The sequence below is a fragment of the Macaca fascicularis genome, chromosome 10 (genome assembly GCF_037993035.2).
Source record: "Macaca fascicularis isolate 582-1 chromosome 10, T2T-MFA8v1.1".
Classification (NCBI taxonomy): Eukaryota; Metazoa; Chordata; class Mammalia; order Primates; family Cercopithecidae; genus Macaca; species Macaca fascicularis.
The window spans coordinates 11,883,006-11,902,695 of record NC_088384.1 but is presented as its reverse complement, the minus strand read 5'-3'; the positions used below and the strand labels follow the sequence as shown (position 1 = coordinate 11,902,695).

Sequence of the window (19,690 nt, the reverse complement as noted above, 5' to 3'; positions counted from 1 at the left end):
AATACGCCCTTTCTCGCAGGGTGGGACCATAGGCCTTATGGTGGCCTAGAAGCCCCCACCCCCTTACCTCTCTGCCATCCTCTCCTGCCACATCCCATTCCACACATGCTGGCTACCTGCTAGTCTGTGAATATCTCAGCTATAAGCAGGGCCTTTGCACTAGCTGTACCCCCCACCTGAAACGTACATCCCAGAGATCCTTATGGCAAACTCTTTACCTTCTTTAGTCTTTGCCCAAGTGTTACCAAACCGGAAGCCTCCTCCAGTCGCCCAGCCCTTTCTATCCCTTCCCAGCTCTGGTATCTTCATGGCACATGTTTGTTGCTAATAATATGCTACATAACTCCCTTATTTATTGTGTTTACTGTGGATTGTCTCTCTCCTGTCCACGAGAATGCAAGCTCCACAAGGGCAGGGCTTTAAAACAATATCTTATTAACGAATGCATCTTAAGCACCTAGAGCAGAGGCTGCATTCAGTAGTAGTAACGAAATTGAAGAGATATTCATTTCTAATAGTAAGAATGTCTCCAAGCTGTTAATCCATCCTTTGGAACTCAGAAAGCATCTCCCACAGACACCGTCCCTGGGTGGCAGTCTGGCCACTTGTGGCCTGCGGCAGGCCTGGACGGACGTGCTCACGTCTCACCTTTGCTAGACCTGCCGGTCCCTCCACCTGGAATGGCCTTTCTGTTCATCTTTGTAAGTCCATGTCTTTTATTTTGAAGGGGTAGATTTTCCAGGCTACCAATAGCTTAGACTTCTAATTCTGTCCAAGAGGCTTTTGCTAAATCAATTAGAATGCTTTCTAAATCCCAAATATTCTATAGGGGGACTCATCTTACTAGATTCAGAATTAGAATCAGAACAATATTTATGAATAATAACCTGTGAGATGAACCAAAACATAAAAACGAAGTAGACTTTTCATACATTGTCACCTCAGCAGCAATATGGACTGATGATTTGCTAATTTTATTGATGGTTGATTTAATCAGTGATAGTGAATAATAAAAAATGCTCACCTTATCAGCAGACAAGCTGATATATACTGCTCAACATTGCTTTTACCACCTTTATGATGTGCTGAAAGCTTTTCAGTTAAATAAATGAACTATGATATAAGAACAGAAATGTGAAGGAAGTATAATTTATCCAATTTCTGACTGTGCAACTGTTTAAGAACTCTGCACAGACCCAACAGGATATTGGACCAAAAAATGTACGGGCGGTATTTTAATGATTTAGCCTGACCATGTGGCATCTGCTATACAGAATGCAATAATACTCCTTTATCTTTGCCCTCTGTGATTCAACTTCTAGGATGTCTCCTCCTCCATGCTATAGAGTTCTGTGTTACAAGAAAGATGTAGTATACAGTATAGGGGACAAGTTCTCAACTGCAGCCCGAGTGAACACGTAGACGGTGGTATGTTATAATGGAATTTTACTGTTTGAATAGCTGCAAATGCCTGAAGCCATCATTCTGCAATAATTACCATATCTTTGAGAACTTTCTGCACCGTCAGTGAGAAAACAGAATTCAAAATTACCAAACAAAATCATCTTGAAAACCGAGTTTCTTCTGAGCCAATTTTCTCTTTTCTAAGCCTGCCTGCTGATAAAAGGTGGCACATATCTTCTGGCTTCACAATAATATGCTTGGCCTCCTCAAGTTACTTGGTGTTCTGCGAGAAATAAAAATCTCTCAAATCTACACATCTAAACCCTTTTTATCACATCTCAGAATCTACTCTATTAAAAATAAAGTAAAACCTAGAAAACCAGTCCACAGTATATTGAATGTGTAACTGATTCACCCAGTTGTTCTCAGTATTCCCTTTCTCTTTAAAATGAAAGCACACAAAAGGAGGGACTCCTTGCATATTCAGGGCAAACCATTGTCACAATGAACTCATTTGGAATGGATTTTGGAAGCTCTTTAGTCTCCAGATTTCTATGACACTCTATTTTTGATACGATCCATTTAATTGTCACTCAGTCTTTTTCTTTTATTCAGTCTGCACAGGTCACCTAACCATCACCTACTGTGTCACTGCATAAAATCTGAAACTACGGCGATTCAAATTTCTCACGCACCATGAGTTTTGTCCATCCTGTATTCAAGCTTATCCAGTGCTCTCTTGCCCCCAGCTTTTGAACATGCTGTCCTCTCTGCCTAAAAAGCTCTCTCCCCTAACTCATTTTGCTGGACTGAATCCTGGTTATCCTTCAGGATTCCATTTGGACTTCATTTCCTCCACGCAGCATCCCCTCAGGCCCCAGTTGGAGTTGGTTGTCGCGCTTTATCAGGCTCTGCCACACCACGCTGTGCTCCCAAATTTATAGGACCTACACATTGCCAGTAACTACCCACTTAGCTGTCTGTGTCTCCACTGAACTAGCTCTGAAGACAGTGAGCACGCCCGTCCTGCCCACTATGGTGTCCCAGTGTCTAGCAAACTGCCTACTCATCATAGGTGCTTAATACATATCTAAAGAATGAACACATCAGTAATTCGACAGTAAGCAAACTGTAAAATATCTTTATAACTGCCTTATAAAATAGGATCCTCAAGTTCCAAAGTACTTAAGAGAATAACATCTAATGAAGTATTTTTAATCTAAGATAATTACCAAGTCAATCAGAATACAGCCACTCTTAATTTAAGCCAACTTTGTTCTCTTCATTTAATGGAATTGGCTAAATAGAGGCTCAAATAAGCGCTTGTTAATTATATTAATTAACACATGTTTGCATGGTTGCATTAAAATATATGAGCGCTCTAAAATCTAGTTAATATCTGAGGTTACCATGTGCATGTAGTGAGCTCACAGCAAGTAAGGTAGTTTCTTAAAGGGATAGTTTTGGCTGCCTCAGTTATTTCTGGGGTTTCTCTGAGTATTCAAGATACCCAACGCAGCACCTTTTGGTTAGGGGGATGGGGAGGGAGGAAAGGTTGTCTCTGGAAGTTTTTACCTTCTCCACTCTTAGCAATGTACAGCTAAGAAATTTTACAGCCAGTGCAAAAAGGGGAATGCTGCATCCCAGTAGTAACTCCCTAGGAATCCACTGGCAGATCTCCCAGATGTATGGAGAAAGCCCATGGAAGATGTCTTCCTATTTAACTCTTATTTTATTTTATAAAGAAGTTTATTTGCATTCCCTTTTGTATTCTAAGGGCCTGGTACAGAGCCTTACAAATAGTAGGTACTCAGGCACCTGATAGGTAAACGATCACAGAAGCCACTTTTCCCTAAAGGCATTTGCTGAGTCCAACAAATTCCAACCTCCATTTTGATGGTGAAAGAACAGAAATCACCTTCATAAAGGTGGGAAGTCTAACATGAGATGCTCCTTACAATAAAGGGAAATCTAATAGCTATGCAGTGAGAATGAATTGGAGATAAACCAACTCTTGTGAGGAATTTAAGTCTGAGATTAACCTACGTATTCTAGAGAACTTTAAGCCATGACCTTAACTGACTTAACCTGTGTGGCAGTACACCAGGCACTTGGCAGGAATAAAAAGCAGGTTCTTGTATTATTCATACAAATAATTTTTCAAGTATCATGACCAGCACATAGTCAAAGATAATCAGGCACACAAGGAAATACAACACCATGAGCACAAAACAGCAGAGATATCAAACTGACAAAAAATAAGAACTTTTGCTGTTATTAGTTTATCAGTATGCATGGAAGTTAGGAAGTATACCTCTCTACTTCTTCATAATAGGAATTAGAATATATTTGGAGCCAAAAGACAGTGAAAATACTGCATACCAAAACTCATGGTAAAATGGTAGAGCCATTTTGGAAAAGAGTTTGGCAGTTCTTCAGTAAAATAAACATAAGAGTTACCATATGACTCAGCAACTCCACTTCTAGGTATATGCCCAAGAAAAGTGAAACACAGTCACAAAGATGTTCACAGCACCATTATTCACAATAGCCAAATAGTGTAAACAACCCAAATGTTCACCAACTGATGACTGGATAAACAAAACGTGGTATATCCATACAATGGATGTTACTCTGCCACAAAAAGAATGTCAGCTACATGCTAAAACATGAATGAATCTCAAAAAATTATGCTACGAAGTCAAACACAAAAAGCTATATTATATAATTCCATTTGTATCACATAGCCAAAGTAGGCAGATTCATGGAAGCAGACATTAAATGAATGGTTGCTGGGGCTTGGAGGAGGCAGGTATGGGGAGCAGCTGCTAATGGGGATGAGGTACCTTTTTGTGATGATGAAAATGTTCTGGAATTAGATAATGGTGATGGCTGTGCAACCTTGTGAATACACTAGAAATCACTGAATTATACACCTTAAAAAGGTAAATTTTATGGTACGTGAATTATATTTCAACTTTAAGGGCTTTGTGGGATGCAGGTATACATTTAAGCTATTTATAATCTTAAATGCATATATTAAATGATTATTACTAGTTTGCTGGTAAGAATACTCTCTAGCTTACTTAATATTCTTTTTTTTTTTTTTTTGGACAGGGTTTCACTCTGTCACCCAGGCTGGAGTGCAATGGTGTGATTACAGCTCACTGCCACCTCAACCTCCCAGGCCCAAACAATCCTTCCATCTCAACCTCCTGTGTAGGTGGGACCACAGGCACATGCCACAATGCCTGGACAAATTTTCTATTTTTTGCAGAGACACAGTCTAGCTGTGTTTCCCAGGCTGCTCTCGAACTCCTAGGCTCAAGTGACCCTCACGCCTCGGCCTCCCAAAGTGCTGGGGTTACAGGCATGAACCACCATGCCCAGCCTAATATTCTTACCAGTAAGAATTCTATACTAGTTTGGTTAATATTCTTAATAGTAAAGATATATTTGAAAATATCTGCAATAAACATTGACTTATAAAACTATAGCAAATTTTATTTTATTTTTTTAATTTTTATTTTTTGAGAACCCAAAGTTTTTAATGCATTAGAAAATATAGGTAAGTGTCAAGAAAGAAGTAATTTCTCACAATCTTACCACCAATGGCAACCAATATTAACATTTTCCATGTATATAAAATACATGATATTTATTTTCAAAATGGTAACAAGTTGTATATTTTCTTTCATAATTTCTATTTTTAAAATTATACTTTAAGTTCTAGGGTACCTGTGCACAAGTGCAGGTTTGTTACCTATGTATACATGTGCCATGTTGGTGTGCTGCATCCATTAACTCGTCATTTACATTAGGTATATCTCCTAATGCTATCCTTCCCCACTCCCCCAACCCCACGATAGGCCCCGGTGTGCGATGTTCCCCTTCCTGTGTCCAACTGTTCTCGTTCAATTCCCACCTATGAGTGAGAACATGTGGTGGTTGGTTTTTTGTCCTTGCGATAGTTTGCTGAGAATGATGGATTCCAGCTTCATCCATGTCCCTACAAAGGACATGAACTCATCCTTTCTATGGTTGCATAGTATTCCATGGTGTATATGTGCCACATTTTCTTAATCCAGTCTGTCATTGACGGACATTTGGGTTGGTTCCAAGTCTTTGCTATTGTGAATAGTGCCGCAATAAACATACGTGTGCATGTGTCTTTATAGCAGCATGATTTATAATCCTTTGGGTATATACCCAGTAATGGGATGGCTGGGTCAAATGGTATTTCTAGTTCTAGATCCTTGAGGAATCGCCACACTGTCTTCTACAATGGTTGAACTAGTTTACAGTCCCACCAACAGTGTAAAAGTGTTCCTATTTCTCCACATCCTCTTCAGCACCTATTGTTTCCTGACTTTTTAATGATCGCCATTCTAACTGGTGTGAGATGGTATCTCATTGTGGTTTTGATTTGCATTTCTCTGATGGCCAGTGATGATGAGCATTTTTTTCGTGTGTCTGTTGGCTATAGCAAATTTTAAAAGAACCGAGTAGAATTCTAGAAATAAAAAATATAATGACCTAATTAAAACCTGATGGATGATTTGACAATGGACTAGACATAGCTGAAGAGAGAAATGATAAACTGGAAGGTAAGTCGGATAATAATTACCCTTGATCATGTAATTAGTATGTTCACCTAAGTGTTGTGAAGTATCAAAATGTCTGCAACTTACCTTCGCATAGTTCAGTAGAACATGTCTCTCTATCAATATAATGCATATATAAACATGTTTAGCAACAGAGGGAGATAAGGTGAACATGGCAAAATGTTAACAATTGGTGAATCTATGTAAAGGGCATATATTCAGTGTACAACTGTATACTCTTGGTTTCCAAAAACAACAAGCTATTATTTAATTCTACCTGGGTGATGGCTTCTTCTCAGTTTCCTTCATTGGCTCTCCAACTTTTTCTTAATCTCTTTGTTATAATGGCCTAGGGCTCAGGCCTTCGACTTCTCTCCATGATCAAGCTTAGTCCGTTGGGCATTTCATTTCTTCTCATAGTTTTAAATAACCACCAAATCCTAACTGCCTGCCTCTGTTCCAATGTAGACTCCCTCGCAAACTCGGCTTTCACATCCAGGTGCCTACTTGGCTATCTAACAGATAATTGAAATTAACGCATCCAAAATTGAATGTCTCTAAATTTTCTCTACCTACAGCCTTCCTCACCTCAGTTGACGGCAATGTCTTCTGAATTTCAGTTGCTTGGTCCAATACTTTGAATTTGTTATTGACTCTTCTTTCTCTTATAAATATTTTGTCCAAACCATTAGTGAATCCCTGAACTAATAACTTCTCACTCACCCTCACTATGCCCTCCCTGCTTTGAGCCATCATCAGTTCTCATCTGGATACCTGCAACAGCCTGCTAAGTGGTTTACCTGCCTCACCTCATGTTCTTGTACCAGTTCTCCTGCCAAAGCAAGAGCAATCATTTAGAATCAAAGTTGCCAGGTGCAGTGGCTCTCGCCTGTAATCCTAGCACTTTGGGAGGTCAAGGCGGGTGGATCATGAGGTCAAGGGATTGAGACCATCCTGTCCAACATGGTGAAACCCTGTCTCTACTAAAAATACAGAAATTAGCTGGGCATGGTGGCGGGCACCTGTAATGCAGCTACTCAGGAGGCTGAGGCAGGAGAATCGCTTGAACTCGGGAGGTGGAGGCTGCAGTGAGCCAAGATTGCGCCAACGCACTCCAGCCTGGGTGAGAAAGCAAGACTGTGTCTCAAAAAAAAAAAAAAAAAAAAAAAAAAAAAAAGGAATCAAAGGTCACGTATCATTTTATATCCTAAACTCTATCCTAATTTTTATTTTCACAGAGTAGAAGCCAAAATCTCAAACAATGTTTGTTTTTTTTTTTGTTTTTTTTTTTTGAGATGGATTCTCACTCTGTTGCCCAGTGGCTGGAGGGTGGTGGCGCGATCTCGGCTCACTGCAACCTCCGCCTCCTGAGTTCAAGCAATTCTCTGCCTCAGCCTCCCGAGTAGCTGGGATTACAGGTGCCTGCCACCATGCCGGCTATTTTTTTTTTTTTTTTTTTTTGTATTTTTAGTAGAGTTGGGATTTCACCATCTTGCCCAGGCAGGTCTTGAACTCCTGACCTCGTGATCCACCTGCCTTGGCCTCCCCAAGTGCTGGGATTACAGATGTGAGCCACCATGCCCAGTCTCTAACAGTGGTTTTTAAGAACCTATGTCATCTGTCATCTTTGCTCCATGACCTTGATCTCTGTCTACTCTCCCCTTTGCTCACTTCACTCCAGCCACACCAGCCTTCTTGCCATTCTTCAACCACGCCAAATTCCTCCAGCTTTAAAATCCTTTCACTGACAATTCCTTTATCTCCTAATCCAGTCTGCATGACGAAAACCAGTTTCAATTTGTCTGGGAGCAGGACCCTGGCATTAGTATATTTTTAAAATGTTTCGTATGTCTTCAAAATAATCAGGATTATTTTAGCCTTGAGTTGGTAATTGTTGAAACTGAGTGGTGGGCACATGGAGCCCATTACACTATTCTCTCAGACAAATATAAAACAACAACAGCAAAAAAGTTTCTGTGGCGATTCCTGTGTGCAGCAGGGTTGGGAATCACTGGCCTGTAATCCCCAAATTGGATTGTTTTGCCCATAAAGAACTGAGACATTTCTATTTGAAAGGCTGTCTTAATGAATTAAAAAGATACACATAAGATGAAAAATATCAAATTTATTTTCTAAAATAGAATAAAAGGATGGATTTGAATTCACTTTGCAATATACATGGACAGTAAAAACATTTGCCCCATGTCCTGCTTGTTTCCATTTAACTCCCAACACTAGCCTCTGGAAGAAAGAAAACATTTCTGGCCCTTGGTTTGCAGAACCTAAAACTTGCAAAAGAACGTGTGAAATGTATACCCCAAGCTCGATCCTCCTAGGTCACCTCAGAGGCTTGTTAACAAGCTCCATACAGTTGAAAGGTAAAGAGCTTCTTTCTGCCTCCTTATCCAAAAGCTCTTGAATAGTCATTTGCAGTTTGAGGTCCTACCACAATTTTCACTAATACTTAACCCATTTGAGGTACAGAGCATCAAAGAATGAAATTCTCTTCTGTTTCAAATGAACTAATATCCAAATCTGAAATTATCAAAGGTGACATCTTTCCCTTTTAAAAAATAAACCACCCAAATGAAATTATTAGTTTGAAAGATACTTGTTAATAAACCTGAGAAGGAAAAATTAAACCATCCCCTTTTTTTTTTGCCATAGTAATATGAATTTATACAATATTAAGTCTTGGGGAAGTGGAACCACACGAGTTCTATCAAAAATAGACATTGTGATGATTAGATCTGATCCGAGCTCCCCTCAGAAGACTGGGGGGCCTGTGAGGACTGGCTTATTTGTGAACTATTCAGACTCATGCTCATCAGGTGGTTATTGATGACATTAAGTTCTTGGATCACTGTGCTCAGATCTTCATGTAATCTAGCGATTGCACATTTTACCTCCCTTAAAAGAACACTAATGGAATTCTCTGCTTCAGGTTCCCTGGGGAAGTCTTTGGTTGACTGAAAACCAGAGCAGGACAGAGGGATGAACTGGTCTACATTTTGGGTGGAAAACTCTCCCCAGTGCCTACTAGAAATATGACTTACATTCTTTTTAGCAGAGTCAGAGTTATTTGGAAGAATTCCCAGTAGATTGAGGCTATCATTTTCCTCTGCATCAGAAGACACTGGGCCCCTAGAAGCAAAGGAGTGATGCAGCTTGGTTGTCTTATCTTCCTCTTTAAAGGAGGTAGAAGACAACTGTTGATGGGACAAAGTCCAGAAGGAAGGTCCAGCCAGAATCGGGGATAAGAGATGAGCTGACTTCTCTGGAGAGGCTAAATCAGGAGATGACATGGATAAAGGAGAAAAGGAAGATGCTCCCTCAGAGGCAGTTGAAACTAAAATGTGTAAATGAGAGAAAAAGATTTATGCAACATACAAATGAGAGTAATAGCTAAAATAATTTTATAATGTAAAAGCCTATCTGGAAGGGCTCAACATAAATAAACTGCTTAGAATTTTAAATGTTAACTATTCATAATAAGCTTAAAAAAACCCAAAGCAGGAAACTAAGAAACTCTACAGATGTATTATATATCAATAATACCATGGAAATGAAACTAAAATAGAATTATCAATATTCATCTTGACTCATCTTGACTCAAACCCTGCCCAACATATTTTTACACTAAACTTAATCAGAGAGAGCAGAAAAGTATTAAACCCCATTCTACTGACTGCCAGCATTTTAAGTTGGTATTTAAAGTAGAAAGTGTGAGAAACCTGTAACAGATTCCTTCAACTTTTTATTTTTTTCCCGTAGAGATTATTATGGCAAAATGAACTACCAACTACAAGTACCCAAAAGTTAGTGAAATAAATATTTTTCTCTCTATAGTGAAATATAATCAAGACTGAAGTTCAGCACATCTGAGATCTAGAACACTTTAGCACATGTATATAATCATTTTTTTCTCACCAAGAAACTATAAGTGAAGTAAAAAGCATTCTAAGCCTTTTTTTTTTTTTTCCATAAAATTACAGATTTGGGAAAGTTTTTACTTCCCTTTAGGCAAAATCACATTAAATCTCCCACACTTCATTCTAAATCATTATTTCCCAAACTTTTCTGAGAAACAGTGTGTTCCTTCAGATGTTAGAAGATGTGTTGTAAAAACAGGCTTCATAGTCAATACAACTGGGCAATTGTATACTGTGCTTCCCAAAAGGAGATTAACAATGTCCATCAGTGCATTTAAAGTTCTGAGAAATCTTCAGTAATTTATTTGTTTTGTAAGCTTTCTTAAACATGGAACTTTCTTCTCTTCTTCCTGGAATGTCTATTTACATTCACTTATGATATGTGATACAAATTGGTGGAATCCAGTTCTAAACTCTTTGCAATGAACTCTGAACCTGCTACTTAAAAAAAGTTTCACTGTAAGTCACAGAAGAGGGAAATTGATGCTTACTAATGAGAACACATGGCTTATTTTTCTACATTATTTTATTTTGCTTTACATATTCAGGTCCCTTCTAAACTAAATTGGACCTCCTGTAAAAACTATGGCCAGGACAGGCAGCTTCTATTTTTTGTTTCAAAGCTTTCCATGGCCTATCTCCAGTTCTCAGGAAAAATTCCAATCACAAAACTTTTTTGGGGATGAAATATATTCTCAGCTGATGCAGCAGCAGGGACATGAAAAGGAAAGCAGGAACTTCATCAGCACATGGTCAAGAAAAGCCAAGAACAGTTAGGAATCTAGGTCAGGCTAATCGAGACAGTCTATCTTTGGATTAAAAAGGTGGAAAGATGGTAGTGGGCATGTTAACGATGACAGCCATGAGAAGTAAATGTTTGGAGAACCTGCATGTCTGCAAATGTCTATACTCTACTTTTAGGCTTAATGATAGTTTGGCTAGATAAAGAATTCTAGGTCAGAAATCCTTCTTTCAGAATTTTGAAGGCCACATTTCACTGTTTTCTTGTTTCTAGTATTGCTGTTCAGGGGTTGGAGCCATTCGAATTCTTACTCATTGCATGTAACCTGTTTTAGCTCTGAAGTATTACAGAATTTCCTCTTTGTTTCAGAGGGTTTGGAAGCTTCCCGGTGATGTGCCCTGAAGTGAGACTATTTTCATTCACTGAGGTCAATTCAATCAGGCAACCTATTTCCTTCAGCTCCAGAAAATTATTCTAAATGATTTAATCACTTACTTTCTCCTCTGTGTTTTCTCTGTTGTCTCTTTCAGAACCTCCTCTTGTCAGATGTTAGATCTCTTGGACTAGTCTTCTAATTTTCTTACTTTTCTTTCCCATTTTCCCTACCTCCGTCTTTTTGCTTTACTTCCATGTAGATTTTATCAACTTTAGTTTCCAATCCTCATTGATTTCTTATATTTCTGCTATTATAGTTTTAAATTTCCAAGAGCTCTTTTTTTTTTTTTTGGTTTTCAGAAATTCTTTTTGTAATGCCTTGTTCTTGTTTCATATACTGTATTCTCTTATTTCTTTCAGGATAATAATAAGCTTTTGAAAAAGTTTTCCTTTCCCTTCATAGTGTATGTTTCCTCAAAATTATTTTTCTTTGTTTTTGTTTCAGTGTTTTATATTAGAAGTTTTTTTTCAGATGTTTGGTACTCCTTGCTGTCTGCTTATGTTTAAGGATTAAAAGTTGAAAGGAACTTTGAGTGTGTGCATGACACTTGTCAACTTTGAGCTTCAGTGACTAGTCATTTGTTGGGGAACCACTAATGTCATTATCTTTAGTTCTTTCCTCTAGGCCAGTGAGGCTCTAGGAGAAAAGTTGTCCTGTCTCCTACCTAGAGGGTAAAGGTCTAGTTACCAGGGTGCTGGGAGGCCAGCAGGGGGAGGGGGCTGCAGCATTCAGCATTTGGTTTACATATCATCACATAATCCTGTGGTTTTGGTGACAGTGCCCACACTTGTAACTCTACCTAGCATCTCATTTCAGAGACCTTCCATCTGCCCTCTCAAACAAATCTTCAGGCTCTGCCACAGGTTGCAGAGGTAGGTGGGTATTCATGGTAATTGTTCACCTAAGGACTTAACTACTTTTCAAATGCCTGGTTTTTTTGTTTGTTTGTTTGTTTTTTCTTTTTTTAGAGACAGGACCTTGCTCTGTCACCCAGACTGGAGTGCAGTGGTACAGTCGTGACTCACTGCAGCCTCAACCTGGGCTCAAGCGACCCTCCCGCCTCAGCCTTCCTAGTAGCTGAGACTACAGGTGTGGGCCACCAATGCCTGGCTCTTTTCTTTAATTTTTTGTAGAGAAGGGGTCTTGCTACATTAGCCAGGCTGGTCTCAAACTCCTGGCCTCAAGTGATCCTCACTCCTCAGCCTCCCAAAGCTGGGACTACCTCTGTGAGCCACTGTGCCTGGCCCCCTCAAATAGTTGTTTTTAAATTCTCTTGGTTTAGCACCAGATGGAGTAGGTTTTATAACCCCGTTTTAAATATGAGGCAAAGGAATCTGAAAGAGGCTAAAAATCTTTCCCAAGACCACAAGGCTAGAAAAGGTCAAAGATGGGATTCAAATTCAAGTTTCTCTGATGTCATAGAATATGATCTTAATCACAATTCTATACTTCCACACAATTCTATTACATTAGAATTATTTTTACTGTATTATAAAATTATGTTAAATTTTGAGTATAAAATTTAGAAGGCAGGTAACCAGGACAGTGAGGAGACTTGACATCTTATCTATAAGAAATGGTTGATGGATATACTAATCTTTACCCAAAAAGAGATAGTAGAAGGATGAGAGGCTATATCTAATTATTTTAAGACAATCAGAAAACCTTAATAATAATACCTTCCATTACTCATAGTTTGCAGGAGCTAGAACTGGGATCAATAGGTAGAACTTACAGAAAACAGATTTTAGCCCAATTAATAAAAAAAAAAACTTTCTCATTGTCATGGTTCTTCACACACGAAAATAATAATGGTGAGTGATGCTCAGAGCTCATGCACAGCGAATAACCATTTGGTAGGGATACTTGAGGCAAGATCGGTGCATCACTTTACAGAACTTATCTATTCTTGATGAGATTCTAGGACTCAACTGGGCGTGGTGGCTCACACCTGTAATCCCAGCACTTTGGGAGGTCGAGGTGGGAGGATAGCTTGGGCCCAGGAATTTGAGAACAGCCTGAGCAACATGGCGAAACCCCTTCTCTACAAAAAGTACCAAAATTAGTTGGGCATGTTGGCGTGTACCTGTGGTCCCACCTACTTGGGAGACTAAAGTGGGAGGATCACCTAAGCCTGACAGTTTGAGACTGCAGTAAGCTGTGGTCATGCCAGGGCACTCCAACCTGGGCAAAAGGGTGAGACCCTGTCTCCAAAAAAAAAAAAAAAAAAGATTCTAGGACTTAAAACATATCTGTTAAAGTACTAAGAAAAGATTCTAGAAATAGAATTTGAGCTCCCTCTAGTCAGAAAGAATAACTTAATAAGAAACATTTTAAGTAGGCCAAGAGGGAAATAATATTTGAGTCAAATATTACTATCATGTTATTTATTTATTTATTTATTTATTTATTTATTTATTTATTTATATTTATTTATTTTTGAGACAGAGTCTTGCTCTGTTGCCCAGGCTTGAGTGCAGTGGCACAATCTCAGCTCACTGCAAGCTCCGCCTCCTGGGTTCCCGCCATACTTCTGCCTCAGCCTCCCAAGCAGCTGGGATTACAGACACCCGCCACCACGCCTGGCTAATTTTTATTTTGTATTTTTTGTAGAGACGGGGTTTCACCGAGTTAGCCAGGATGGTCTCGATCTCCTGACCTCGTGATCTGACCGTCTCAGCCTCCCAAAGTTCTGGGATTACAGGCGTGAGCCACTGCACCTGGCCCCCATGTTATCTTATATATTTAAAGATATGCAGTTAGGTTAGTCACACGTATATGCTGTGACTAAAAACCTGGTATTTAACTTGATGCTGGTGGTTCTCAAAATGTGACTGCAGTAGCATCACCTGGGAATTTGTCAGTAATGAATTTCTTGGGTCCCAGATCTACTAAATCAGAAACTGGGGGGTTGGGCCCAGATAACTAAGTTGTAACAAGCTGCCAGGTGTTTCTGAGGCATGCTGAAGTCTGGGACCCACTGCTTTCTACTATTTAGCCACCTTTCTTTTGCCTTATGACTACAACTGCTGATGAAATCGCTTATCATTGTTTACAGTTTTTCAGTTTTGAGTCATAGGCTACATGATGCTTTTGCTTATAAAAAGCCACTTCGTCTATAATTGCCGCATACCAATTTACTTTTGTTTCCAAACACTCCACAGCTGTACACACACTTCAAGCTGCTCTTCAGGGTGCATCCTCACTGCCCATTTAGTTCTCCTGCCCAGGCTCACTACAGAAGTTATTTGGGTCTCCTGTTAACATTCACACAGTCTACTCAGCAGAACCAAAATAAGCTACAATAAATTGCTGTATTTTAAAATCTCATTGTGTGATATATGCACACCAATTAATGTTGGGCTTGCTTGAAGATAGCACTGATAAAATTATTGCAAATGCTGATGTGTTAACTTTAACTTATTATACTCATAAATAATATTGGACCAGTTAATCGTGATATTAAAACTTTCTATTTTAAAAGCATTTAGAAATGTGCTGCAAAAATAAATTTCTAGAAATAATTAAAAACTCTTATGAGCTAGAGATATAAATCTTTCTGTAAGCAGAAGGTCTTTGGTCAACTAAACACTTTAAATAGTTCGCTGTAAAACAGAGAAGTTTTTGTCATTCTCCAATTCACCTCTTTCAGTCTCCCTAGCTGATATACAATGTCTGTCAAGTTAACTACATACAAATTAAAATATTCTGATTTTGTTTCATGGTTAAAAATGTAACACTGAATGGTCCTGTTCTCGGGACCAGTGATAGGTTGGCTGGGAACAGGAGGAGGCAACCATGCCTCCTAGGGAGTTACCCTGGCTGAGCAAGGGGTTCTGGGGCTGGGCACTAGGTTGATCTCACACCGCTCAGTGAGGTCATTGTTACTGACTGTGGCCTGCAATCCAAGGTGTGCGAGCAGACACCAGGTCGATGTGTGTGTAGTCCTGGACCAGGATCAGTGCCTCTTCAATGGAGGATTCTGAGACAGGATTCATAATGCCCTCCACTTGCCATTCTGGTAGTTGCCAGAAGGCCAGCTTCAGAGAAAGGTACCAAGAAACTGATAATGCTTCCTTGAATTGGCTTCTGTATTTGCTTCATCAGTGTCTCTCATTGTCAATATTCTGGCATTCCTATAGATCAGGTTTTGCTGATTTGGGAAAATAAAGACTATGGATCAACTAGAAATACTGTTCACGTTATTGGGAAAATGCTTCTGTTAGAACCTTGTTGAAGGCACAATTTTGAGTTGATCCAGTTCTTGAACTCTGTAGACTCTGATAATTCTGGATCTATTGTTTCATCTTTTGGTGATATTTTGTGTGTGGCAAATGTTGAGGAAGCCAGTTTTCTCAGATTTCAAAATAGTATATGGAAAAATGAAGAGAAAATGGAACGTGTCCATCCTTTGCAACTAGTTTGGGATCCACTGTCATCTGCTCTAAAACATAACAAACCAGTGAAAAATGATCTGCTTGTAAATGAAGCTGCAATTAAAAAAAAAAAAGGTGCCCTTGAAGATGAGCTAACTTTTCTTCACTCTCAGATTGCTGCAATTGTGGAAATGCAGGAACTGAAAAATTTCTAGTTCCTTTGGCTTGAATGATGGGCTCATTAGTTTGGGACAAATGCCATCATCAGGGGTTGTTCAGCTGAGTGGGGAGTCGCACATATATATTTGTTCTTTACTACATTTATACTCTGTTCTTTTGTAGAGTGTATAATGAGCCTTAACATAATAAAAATCAGTTTCCAAGTTCAATGCTTTCTTCTCCTCCTCCACTACCACTTCCTCCTCAGTTTTCTTCTCTCTAGCTTCCATGTTTTCTTCCCATACAACTAGGATCTAATAATATTTGTGACTCAGATAATCCAGCTACTGAAATGAACAAACAGCACCCAGGTGCTAGTATAGTCATCATTCAAAAAGCCACAGAAATAAAGATGTTCTAAACATGTTGGATGTTCTAGAGGACATAAATAAAGTGAAGCTCTGTGCAACTGAACAGTCACCTGGTGGCAGACTCATTCATAAGAGGAAGAGAAAGAATTCATATAGGGATCCGGTGTCTTTAACGTCTCATGCACTTAAGCAGAAATTTGCATTTCAAAAGATGATTCATTTGAGAAAATAGATCTTAGGAGCCTTCTCCATTTTCTTGTCCAGAAACTTCAACATTTGGACATCACATTTCTCAGTCAGAAGGACAGTGAACTAAGGAAGAACTGATAAGCACAAAGGCTGTTGACCAAGGTATCAGCAACAAAAGCTGATACACTTGGGAGAGACCACAGAAATATGTCAGCCTGTCTTCCACTACACTTCAAAGGATCTTCTCTTCTGTTAAACGAAGTTAAACAAAGTCTATACGTACTGCAATATATTAGTGGAGAGGTCTGAAAAGCCTTGATTCCTTTTAAGAAGACTTGTCCCTCTTTTTGGAAGATCCAGCAATTAACTGGCTACTGATGATAATTAGATGTACGGATATTTTTTTCTTGCATGTTAATATCATTGAAAGATGAATACATACTTTGGATAATTTTTCTAAGCAATTTTGACTTCCTAAGAAGTCATAGGATTAAAAGTCTTTGAATCTTTTAAAAATTGGTACTGATCTGCTTTACTTGGCTTCCAGCAATTTGGAGATTTTCAAAGAGGATAACATTAAACTTTTTTCATTAAGATAGTCATAGTTTGAATCACTTAGGTTGAGTCTTCTAAAACTTCTTGCTGAGATAATAAATTATTTGTAGAAACTGATTTTGACTGTTAAATGTTAAAAGTAGAAGTATTTAAAGAATCTTGACAAGTTTTGTCCATATTGCTATGAAATGTGAATGCCTGCCATTTTTGTTTTCTTTGTTCTTTACTACATTTATACTCTGTTCTTTTGTAGAGTGTATAATAAATGAGCCTTAAAAAATAAAAATGTAACATTTTACACAAATGTTTGTAACAGAATTATTTGTAATAGCAAAAAGTGTATCTATTTCTGTCTCTCTATAGAAGAGAGAAAGCTTTATTTCTGTCTCTTCTATAGAGATCTATCTCTCTTCTATATATATAGAGAAATAAATATACTTTTTGGTATACTATATACTATACACTATACTTTTTGGTATACAATATACTATATTTTTCTATCTATATAGCTATATCTATATTTATATGTGTATATATATATTTCGTTACAATGGAATTAGCCATAAAAAGCAATGAAGTACTGATATATGTTACAACATGGATGAATCTTGAAAATATTAGGCTGAGTGAAATAAGCCAGACACAAAAGGCCACATATTGCATGATTTCATTTATATGAAATGTTTAGAACAGGCAAATACATAGAGACAACAAGATCTGTGGTTGATGGGAATTAGAGGGAAGAAAGAATGGGGAGTGACTGCTAATGAGGGTAGGACTTTTAGCAGGTGATGAAAGTGTTTCTGAATTAGTGGTGATGATTTCACAACTCTGAGAATATACTAAAAGCTACTAAATCATACATTTTAAAAGGATGTATTTTATGGCATATTAATTAGATTTCAATTTTTTAAAAAGTGTAACATTTGGAAATTTAATGTCATTATAAATATGCTACATAAAATAATAGATTTAGGAAACCTCTTAATTGCTTATGCTAAATTTTTATTGGGAAAATTGGATTAAAGATGAATTTTCTCACTTACCTATAAAGTATAAGTTTCGAAAATCAAATAGGTGTGGTTTTTTTTTGCCTGTGAAACAGGAGGCAGGAGATGTATACTACAAGAGTTGCTGGGGCTGCCTCCCTGCAGGGATGATGAAGGCTGCCTTCAACTCTACTCTGCACAGTGCTTCTAAGTCAGCCTGACCAGTAACTCAGGCTTTGCCAAGACACTCTGCAGAACTGTTTTCTACCATTTTCTTCAATTTCTGGCTCTGAAGCCTTTTACAGACAAAAAGGAAAAGTGCATGGTTAATGGGTCTTGTGTGTGTGTGTCTGTGTGTCAAGTTTGATTTCTTTCACTATCAAAGGTGGAATGAAAAACAGGTATCTAGAACAACTACTAGTGAAGACCATGGTTTTAAAAAAAAAAAAAAGCCAATTGGATAGGAAAAAAGGATGAAGGCAGTGACAATGCCTACCACTATCCAATATGAGAAAGTGTGTGTGTTTTTTTTTTCTCCAAAAAAATTAGAAAGCCAAGACCAGTGTAGTTGAACACACTTACTATAACTGTGGCTTATAAGAATATAATCAAGGCTGTCTGCCACCATTTCTAGCTTCTAAGAATCTACTAGCTTCCTCCCCGCTTTTTTGTGTACATGATCAAGTATCTAGCAACTTGAAAGAATAGTTTGAGCTACAGATAAATAACTTAAAATTTAAACTGAGGGGGAGAAATGAGCTGTTCCAAGAACAGAGTTATTTAGTATCAAGATCAAATGAGATTGCTGCAGCAAATACATACCTCTCATTTGGTACAAATATTAAGGTGTATTAGGTGGCTGCCTTCACTTTCCTGATAGTTGAGATCCACTAAAATATGAGCATGCAAGAATTTTTAAATTTTCCTAACTCATTATCTCCAAAGAGGTTATAATGCCAGACCTGGACCCTTCACATAAACAAATACTTCTTAAAACAAAACTGGAACACAGACACTATCTTCTCTATTCTCCATCACCCTGAGTGACGCCGTCCGTGGAGACTAGTCATCCATCCTGGCCTCACTGTTTCTTGAATTCCTCACCACAATGACCTTCAGCCATTCCTCTGAGTAGTCCCTAGAACATGTCATCACTCAGGACTGCCCTCCTCTGAAACCTGTTTTCCAAAATTACTTTTCTTCTCGCTTACTTCCAGCTCTCCCATTCTTTTTAACATATTGGTACTTTGGTTTCACTAAGAGAACAGATGCAAAGAAAATCTTCTTATTTTCTCCTACTCTATCAATGCCTGCCTGGCTTTGCCTCCTCTCTTAACCAGTCTAGATCCCCATTCTCCATCTCTTCAACCACTTTCTTACCACTCCCTTGCTGCCATGTATTCTGCCTTACCTGCTAACTTGTAATCCAGGGGTCAGCAAATCATTTTTGCAAAGGACCAGATAGCAAATATTTTGAGCTTTGTGGGACATACAGTCTCTGTGGCAACTATTCAACTCTGCCTGTTGCAGCACAAAAACAGCAAATTAGCATGGTTGTATTCTAATAAAACTTTATTTACCAAACCAGCAGTGAGCCAGATTTGGCCCAGAGGCTGTAGCTTGCCACCCACTGCCCTAATTCTATTTTGATTTAAATATCCACCATTTTCATTCCTGTGCCCAGGCTGCTCAGTTCCACTGGAGTAAACCACAGGCCTCTGCACACTAGGGTGGCACCAATCACGCTCACCCAGCATCTTACCAGCTCCTTCTTCCATTCTCTACAGTGTCTGTTTTAAACCTAAGCATTCTCTTCATGGTCCCTATACCACTCCACATCCCTCAGGCTTGGCAGGTGACCTCTGATGAGAAGAAACTGAGGCCATTACTCACAGTGTATGGCACACAAAGGCTCAATACATCTTATTTATTA

The 19,690-nt window shown here is 38.6% G+C and overlaps 1 protein-coding gene and 1 pseudogene across 1 annotated transcript in view; one reads left to right on the top strand and one right to left on the bottom strand.

The window, feature by feature from the left end:
* Positions 1 to 8,128: 8,128 nt before the first annotated feature.
* Positions 8,129 to 19,690, bottom strand: part of ENTHD1 (ENTH domain containing 1) — a 148,635-nt gene continuing 137,073 nt past the window's right edge. The window contains exon 7 of the mRNA XM_005567206.4: positions 8,129 to 9,357. Coding sequence (XP_005567263.1) covers positions 8,753 to 9,357 — 605 coding nt within the window. The 3' untranslated portion in view covers positions 8,129 to 8,752. The remainder of the gene's footprint in view (positions 9,358 to 19,690) is intronic.
* On the top strand, positions 15,239 to 16,395 carry LOC102145755 (mitochondrial fission regulator 2 pseudogene; annotated as a pseudogene).